This window comes from Balearica regulorum, chromosome 1 (genome assembly GCF_011004875.1).
Source record: "Balearica regulorum gibbericeps isolate bBalReg1 chromosome 1, bBalReg1.pri, whole genome shotgun sequence".
Classification (NCBI taxonomy): Eukaryota; Metazoa; Chordata; class Aves; order Gruiformes; family Gruidae; genus Balearica; species Balearica regulorum.
Genome location: NC_046184.1, coordinates 1,335,099 through 1,343,346, shown reverse-complemented (window position 1 = coordinate 1,343,346; position 8,248 = coordinate 1,335,099). Strand labels below are relative to the sequence as shown.

Here is an 8,248-nt window from a genome sequence, read left to right as displayed (position 1 = left end):
GGGGAGGGAGAAGTCGCTTTTGGAAGGGGAAATGTTGCTTTGGAAGGAGGAGGAATGAAGTTTTTGGAGGAGAGGGGTTTTGGAGGAGATAAGTTGGATTTGGGGGGAGAGAGGAGGCAGGTTTTGGAGAGGGAAGTTGGTTTGGAGGGGGGAAGGTTGCCTTTTTGAGGGAGACAAGTCGGTCTGGGGAGAATAAAAGTTGGTTTTGGGAGCAAAAAGTTACTTTTGAGGGGAAAAGTTGCCTTTTGGGTGGAGAAGGGTTTTTTTGAGGAAAAGTTGCTTTTGGGGGAGATACATCACTTTTAGAAGGGGAAAGTTGGATTTCGGGGGGAAAAGTTGCTTTTGGGGGAGAAGTGTCACCTTTTTGGGGGGGGGAAGTTACTTTTTGGGGAGAAGTCACTTTTTGGAGGAGAAAAGTTGCCTTTGGAGGAGAAAAGCCACTTTCAGGGGACAAAAGGCACTTTATTGGGAGATAAAAGTTTTCTTTTGAGGAGCAAATTCACTTTGGTGGGGGGAAGTTACTTTTCAGGGAAGAAAAGTCAGTGTTAGAGGACAAAAGTCACTTTTTTTGGGAAAAAAAGTTGCTTTTTGGGAAGCAAAGTAACTTTTTTGAGGCAGAAGTTACTTTTGGGGGTGGAGAAATCACTTTTGGGGGACAAAAGTCACTTTTAGGGAGAGAAAAGTTGCTTTTTGGGGACAAGAGTCACTTTTGGGGGGAGAAAAGTTGCTTTTTGGGGACAAGAGTCACTTTTGGGGGGAGAAAAGTTGCTTTTTGGGGACAAGAGTCACTTTTGGGGGGAGAAAAGTTGCTTTTTGGGTAGAAAAGTTATTTTTTTGAGGAGAAAAGTTAGTTTTGGGGGAAGAGAGTCACTTTGGGGGGACAAAAGTCACTTTTGAAGGGAGAAAAGTTGATTTTTGGTCACTTGTGGGGAGAGGCCACTTTTGGAGAGCAGACACTTGGGAGAGACCTTTTTTGGGGAGAAGTAGGTCTTTGGTGAAGTTTTGGGGAGAAAAGTGATTTGCGGGGGAGAAAACACTTTTCAGGGGGAGGTGTCCTTCAGGAGAGCGATCACTTTCGGGGGCAGAAATGGCTCTTTTGAGTGAGGAGTCACATTTGGAGGGGGGTGAGGTTGCTTTTTGTGGAAAGAGAAACTGCTTTTTTGGGGAGAACAGTTGCTTTTGGGGGACGATGACTTTCAGAAGTTGCTCTTTTGGGGAGGGGGGAGCAATCTCTCTCATTTTTGAGGGAAAAAGTCACTCTTTTGGGCACGAGGGGGCAGTTTTGGGGTAGTTTTCCCTGAGCACCCAGCTGGGGATGCTGGAGGGGACCGGGGGCAGCCAGGAGCTGGCCCGTGGCTGATGCTGGGGCAGGATGGGGCCAGTGTGGCCACCTCGGTCCCCAAGCTCTGTGCCACCCTGGGCAAAAGCCGGAGGGGGGACGATACAGGGTGGCCAAAAATCGGCACAGGGAGGTAGCAGAGGGGCACGGACCCGGTGGTGTGGCCGAGCCCCGGCCTGCGTCGGTGCCTCCCGGCCGCACACAAAGGGCTGGGCGCTGGGCCGCATCCCGACTCCCTCCGCGGCAGGGCGGCGCGGGGGGACCACCCAGCCCGAGGAGAAGGAAAAAAAACCTAAAAATATATTAAAAAAAAAAAAAAAAACACAAACCCAAACTCCACCCACAGTTTGCAACAGCTCTGAAGAGCAGCAGCAAGGCCGGGGCTCACAATGCTGGGGGGCAGCAGCAGCCCTCCCCCAAGCTCATGGCACCCCAAAATTTTGCAGGCTCTTCCCTGGGGCGGAGGAGGGCGGAATTCAGGTGTCCTCCCCCAGCCAAAGTCACCCCTCGGAGCAGGGCAGCAAGCATCCCTCCACGCTTTCCTTGCTGGGGGGTTCTCTGCTAGCTGGCTGTGCTGCCCCTCGCTCCCTTCTCCCCCTGCGTTTTGGGGCTGACCCCCCTGTTGAGATGATGGGGGCAGTGTACGGGAGGGGGCTGGCCTCCACCCTGTCCCCGTCGAGCCAACCCCCAGAGCCACCACGTTGTGTGCGTGTCCCCTCCAGTGACCGAGCAGCCCCCCTGCACAGCGTGGCAGAGATCACAGGGTCCAGCCTCATTTCTCTTTATTCTCCATGAAAGCAAATGGAAACAGCACCAGCCCCACAAGAGGGGACGCGGGGACAGCGCCTGTCCCCTCCTCCACACAGGGCTCAGCACCCCATGGAGCGGTTCGAGCCCCCCGGGGCAGAGACAGGACCCCCACCCCCGTGGGTCAGCCCCAGGCAGGATATCCAGCGAACAAAGCCCTTGGCAGGGCACCGACAGGGTCTGCAGCACCCATCGACAGCGGGGACGTCCCCATGCCCAGAGCCAGCCTTGCCTCGGGTGAGGGCGGCTCGGCACGCCGATCAGGAGAGGGTGGACGGACGGACAGACACCCGCTTGCAGCACAAGAGATGGGCAGCATGTCCGAGCGCAAACCTGCTTCGCGTGCAACCTGCGCACCAGCTCTCCGTCCCCCAGGACGGACAAACGGACGGACGGACAGACGCAGCAGTTCATCGGGGCCGGTTCAGTCCCCCAAACACGACACAGCAGCGCGGCACGTTCTGGCAAAGCCTGGCACCTGCTCTCGCACCAGCCGCCGAAGCCACGGAGTCCCCAGCGTCCCCACGCATCCCTCTCCACAGCACAGAGGCCACCACGCACAGATCCAAGTGTCCACAGCCCGTTCCAACCTCCCTCTTCTCCGGCAAAGCCCCTTCAGCTCTTCCTACGGATCCGGGGGTTGGAAAATCAGCGGAGAGGTCCTGGATCCCTGAGCCACCGCTGCGCCATGGGGACGGATGCCGGCACCGCCGCGATGCGCCGGGGCTCAGTACCAGGGGTCTGCCCGGTGCTGCTGGTTGTAGAGCTGCAGCTTGATCTGGTCTCTGATCTGGTTGATGAGGATCTGAGCCAGCAGGATGCCCACCAGCTGCAGGAGAGGAGGAAGACGGGAAGCGTCACCCCGCTGTCCTACAAAGCGAGGACGTGCCCCACGTTTGCACCGCTCCCCCCCACCCCAAATCCTGCCCCGACTCCCCAGAGTTGCAATTAGACACATCATTAAGGCAACTCCCAAACGACGCGACAAGCAAAGCGGAGCTGCAGGATAGTCCCTTGTCCCCAGGAGGGGACCCCCGGTACCTGGGGGACGGCCAGCCCCAGGGCGATGCCCCCCAGCAGGAAGAGGTTGCTGTGGATCCAGTTGACCAGCTTGTCGATGCAGCCGTTGGTGTAGATGAAGGCGCTGGCCTCCAGGTAGCTCAAGTCCTGCATGCCCTGCCCGCACATGGTGTTGATGACGGCCTGGGAGGGGGGGACGGGACACAGAGGGGCTGGGGACAAAATGCACCAGGCTGGAGGATGGGTCCCTGCCTCTTGGGGGGCAGCTGTGGGGCAACAGGGAGCTCTGCCCTCGCCCCGGTGCCAGTCGGGGCGTCCCCTCCCTCCACCCTTGGTGCGTCCCCAGCCCCATCCCTCCAGCGCTGGGCTCCCCAAGCACCCCCAGACCCCAAAGGGGACAATACCTGGGCGGGAGGCAGGGTTGGCAGGGCCTGCAGAAAGCTCCCCCGCACAGGGGCAATTCACCCCGACCCCACCGTGGCATCCCCAGCCTGGGGGTCCCCAAACCCAGAGGGCGGTACGGGGTCCCGTGCGTTGCTGGTGGTGGGTTCCAGGCTCAGCACAGCCCCAAGGGATGGGAGGGGAGGTGTGGAGCTGGGGTCCCCCAAGGACACCTAGGGTCCCCCGAGGATGCCATCCTCACCTCACCAGCGTCCTGCAGGCAGCAGGAGAAAGGCACGGAGCACCGCTCCCGGCTGGGGTTGGCGGCGGTGCAGTTGAAGTACATGTTCTGGGACCAGTCCTTGTAGGAGACGCCCCCGCAGCAGCTGAACTGTGGGGAAGGGCACGGGGCGCTCAGTGGGGAGGGGACCCCAGCCCCGCCGTGGGAGGACAACGGGGCACGGGACGGAGCCTGCCTGAATCCAGCCTGCCCCATCACTGCTCGTCGCTAAAGACAGCGATCTGCTCCCGGTTTTGATAGGCCCTACGTAAACACAGGCTCCAACAGAGACACCCACGGGGGGGGGTCTTCCCCCCCCTTTTCATCCAGCTCTCCCCAGCCAGGGCTTCACCACGAACATCAAATCCTCCCGGAGGGGCCACCCAACATCCTTGGCCTGGGGGACCCCACAGATTTAAGCCTGACCCACGAATGGGGACGGGTCCTCGTCCGTCAGAGGGAGGTCGTGGCCCCCTCTGCGGCCCCCCCCCCCCCGCCACGCACCTCCTTCTGCCCAAAGTCAATGAGGTTCTGCAGGTCCAGGTCATCCCGGTAATGCACGATGGCACCGTTGATGATCTCACTGACCTTCCCACGTGCCTATGGGGTGGGCACGGGGGGGACATCAGCACGGTCGTCACCCAACGGGGACAGGCTCGGGGTCATCCAGCCCCCCCTCCCCGCTGCTCCCCCCTCCCCAGCGGCACCTTATCGGAGAAGACGAAGCCCAGCACGCCAGCTGCCAGCTGCAGGAGGAAGACGATGGTCAGGCAGACAGAGAACTGCGGGCGAGAGGAAGATGATGGTGGGGGAGTCGCGAGAGAGATGCCGAGGTCTGGCGGGGGCTCCACGGGAGGGACCGGCCATCCCCGGGGACTCACCGTCTGCAGCAGGCAGATGTTCTCCCGCAGGGAGCCGACGCAGCCGCAGAAGGTGATGAGGAAGGTGAGGACGCCGACCACGACGAGCAGGATGGCGGGGTCCACCGCCAGGCAGGCCATCGCCGCCTCTGCCGCAGGGACCCGTCACCGGCAGCCCCCCGCCCGCTGCCCTAGCGCCGCAGGTCCCCCCGGGCTCCCACGACCCGCTGCCCCGGGGACACGGCAGCCCCCACCGCAGTGCCAGCTCCAGATCGGCCCCACTCTGCCCCGGCCGGGCAGGGGCGGGGGGGGGCACCGAGGATCCTCGCGGTGCGTCCCCCTAGACCCCCCAACCTCACCTGCGTGCTTCAGCAGCCGGGCGTAGACCCCCACCGCCACCATCACCATCGAGATCATCTGCAGAGCAGGACAGGGGGGTCGTGAGCCCCCCCCCCAGCCGCCACCACCACCCTCCTGCACCGGGGGGGTCCTGGCTGCAGCCCCCATGGAGTCAGGGGGGCAGAGCCGGACCCGCTGCCTCAGTTTCCCCCGGTCACCTCCCCCCCCCCCCCCCCCCAGCCCTTCCTCCCCGGGGACGTAGTTTGTCAGAAGTGAGAAACTTCCTCAAAAATGTGATTTCGAACACGGAAACATCCCTTCAAAAAATCCCGACCCTCCAAAAAACCCCCCAAAAACATAAAAAAAATCCCCAAACATAAAAAAAATCCCCCCCCCCAAAAAACATTAAAAAAAAAAACCAAAAAAGGGCTGCGGCACCAAAGGGTGGGTTTGGGGTGGGGGAAAGCAAGGGGGGGTGGGGCGGGGGGAGCAGCCACCGCGGGGGCACCCACGGGTCCTACCGAGAGCGAGGGGGACCCCAAAAACCCTCGGGGGATGGGAGAGCCCAGCCTCCCCCAGCCATAAGGGGGGTCCGGGGATGGGGGTCCCGGGGAACCCCCGGGGACGGGCACTCACCCAGAAGAGCATGTTGAAGAAGAACAGCACGTACTTCACCACCGGGCTCACGAAGGAGAAATCGTCCCCGTGGGGCCCGCCGCCGCCCGCCGCCCGCCTCGCCATTGCCCCGGACCGAACCCAGCCGAGCCCAGCCGAGAGCCCAACCGAACCAGACCGAACGGCTCCGAACCAAACCGAACCCAGCCGAGCCCAGCCGAGAGCCCAACCGAACCAGACCGAACGGCTCCGAACCGAACCGAACCTAGCCGAGTCCAGCCGAGCCCAGCCGAGAGCCCAACCGAACCAGACCGAACGGCTCCGAACCGAACCGAACCTAGCCGAGTCCAGCCGAGCCCAGCCGAGAGCCCAACCGAACCAGACCGAACGGCTCCGAACCGACCCGATCACAACAAAACACCACTTCGCGCCCCCCGGGTGAGCACAGCTGAACCAGGCAGCGTCCGCCCTCTTCCCATCTCCGCCTTCTCATTGGCCCCTCTATCTCACTCTGCCTTTCCATTGGTGAGTCGCCCCGTCGATCAACCTCCGCCGTTTCCTCCCTCCGAACGCGGTGTGTCACCGCCGCACCTGTTCGCGGCGCCCCCCCCGCCCTTAAAGGGCCAGCGCCCCCCCGCCCTTAAAGGGCCAGCGCCCCGGGTTGTCAGCTCGGTCCCGCATCCCTCCTGGATGACCCCCCAATCCCCTCAAAACTGCCCGAATCGTGCTGGCCCTGCCCCGGACACCCCCAGCCCTGGGGCAGGGGATAGTTATATTTTATAATTATAATTTATAATTTTAATTGATTTCTGATTGGGGGTTTCCCTGAAAGGGTGCGGCTCAAATTTGCAGAAATCGCCCCAAAACAGGCAGCGCTGACGCCCTGCCCGCAGCGACAGGGAAGTGGAGCCTGGAACCCCGGCAATTCCCCTCTCGGTTGCTAAAATCTGCGTCAAAAAACCTGACGTTTTGGTGGATTTCTCCGTATTATTATCTTTATTAATAATTATCTATCACGCCAGGGCTCACCGAGGCTGGAAAGCCGCGGCGGGCGGTTGCCGGCGCTGGCACGACCCTTCCCGGAGGCAGCCGAGAGCTTCGGGCAGAGGAACCGAAACAAACAAAAAAAAAATTAAAAAAAAAATAAATTTAAAAAAAAAAAAAATCCCCTTCTTGCTTTCGGGCTCACGGAGGAGCCACCACCCCCCTGGCCCCGGGGAGGCGTTTGCTGCTTTGGGCGCTGCCGGAGGAAGCCCCCGGGACCCCGAACACGCGGCGGATGATGCGCGGGGGCGTCCGGGGAGCCCCGAGGTCCCCGGTCCCCGCAGAAGCGCCTCCGCCCCGGCCACGAAGAAGAAGGTGCCCGCGCTGGTCCATGGATGCACCGTCCTCCCGTCGGATCTATACGTCTGCCCACCAGATCTATACATCCACCCACCAGATCTATACGTCCGCCCATCAGATCTATATGTCCACCCATCAGATCTGCACGTCTCGCATCAGATCTATACATCCACCCACCAGATCGGTACATCTACCCACCAGATCTATACATCTGCCCATCAGATCTATACGTCCACCCAGCAGATCTATACATCTGCCCATCAGATCTGCATGTCTCACATCAGATCTATACGTCCACCCAGCAGATCTATACGTCCACCCACCAGATCGGTACATCCGCCCATCAGATCTATACGTCCACCCACCAGATCGGTACATCCACCCACCAGATCTATACGTCCGCCCATCAGATCTATATGTCCACCCATCAGATCTGCACGTCTCGCATCAGATCTATACGTCCACCCACCAGATCGGTACATCTACCCACCAGATCTATACATCCGCCCATCAGATCTATACGTCCACCCAGCAGATCTATACATCCACCCATCACATCTAGAGGTCTACCAACCAGTTTTACATCTGCCCACCAGATCTATACATCCAACCATCAGACCTACGTGTGCACCCACCAGATCTATACATCCGGGTGTGAGATCTGTGTCCAGCCATCACACCTACACATCTGTCCGTAGATCCAAGTGTCCACCCACCAGATCTATACATCCACCCACCAGATGATCTATACATCCACCCACCAGATCTATACATCCACCCACCAGATGATCTATACATCCACCCATCAGCTCCATACGTGTCCCCACCAGATGATCTATACATCCACCCATCAGATCTATACATCCACCCACCAGATGATCTATACATCCACCCACCAGATCTATACATCCACCCATCAGCTCCGTACGTATCCCCACCAGATGATCTATACATCCACCCACCAGATCTATACATCCGCCCACCAGATGATCTGTACATCCACCCACCAGATCTATACATCCACCCACCAGATGATCTATACATCCACCCATCAGCTCCATACGTGTCCCCACCAGATGATCTATACATCCACCCATCAGATCTATACATCCACCCACCAGATGATCTATACATCCACCCACCAGATCTATACATCCACCCATCAGCTCCGTACGTATCCCCACCAGATGATCTATACATCCACCCACCAGATCTATACATCCACCCACCAGATGATCTATACATCCACCCACCAGATCTATA

General features: G+C 59.6%; 1 protein-coding gene across 3 annotated transcripts; it reads right to left on the bottom strand.

The window, feature by feature from the left end:
- Positions 1–2,111: 2,111 nt before the first annotated feature.
- On the bottom strand, positions 2,112–5,795 carry TSPAN33 (tetraspanin 33). Of its 3 annotated transcripts, none has more exons than XM_075750297.1 (8): positions 5,663–5,795; positions 5,047–5,104; positions 4,709–4,836; positions 4,535–4,609; positions 4,332–4,427; positions 3,810–3,938; positions 3,188–3,349; positions 2,112–2,975 (listed from the first exon to the last, which is right to left on the bottom strand). In XM_075750297.1, the coding sequence occupies exons 1-8, from the start codon at positions 5,765–5,767 to the stop codon at positions 2,874–2,876; spliced, it is 855 nt and encodes a 284-aa protein (XP_075606412.1). In that variant the 5' UTR covers positions 5,768–5,795; the 3' UTR covers positions 2,112–2,873. The 3 variants fall into 3 exon arrangements, with proteins under 3 accessions (XP_075606412.1, XP_075606500.1, XP_075606581.1); XM_075750385.1 differs by having other exon boundaries at positions 4,535–4,573; XM_075750466.1 differs by lacking the exon at positions 3,810–3,938.
- Between the last annotated feature and the right edge of the window lie 2,453 nt (positions 5,796–8,248).

What these genes read in the sequence shown, in the direction of transcription:
- TSPAN33 (XM_075750297.1), bottom strand. Translation starts at nt 5,767, where the DNA reads ATGGCGAGGCGGGCGGCGGGCGGCGGCGGGCCCCACGGGGACGATTTC. An exon ending in GCTTCGTCTTCTCCGATAAG is followed by an intron (nt 4,428 to 4,534) that starts GTGCCGCTGGGG and finishes CCCACCCCATAG; the next exon opens with GCACGTGGGAAGGTCAGTGA. An exon ending in TGGGGCTGGCCGTCCCCCAG is followed by an intron (nt 2,976 to 3,187) that starts GTACCGGGGGTC and finishes CCTCTCCTGCAG; the next exon opens with CTGGTGGGCATCCTGCTGGC.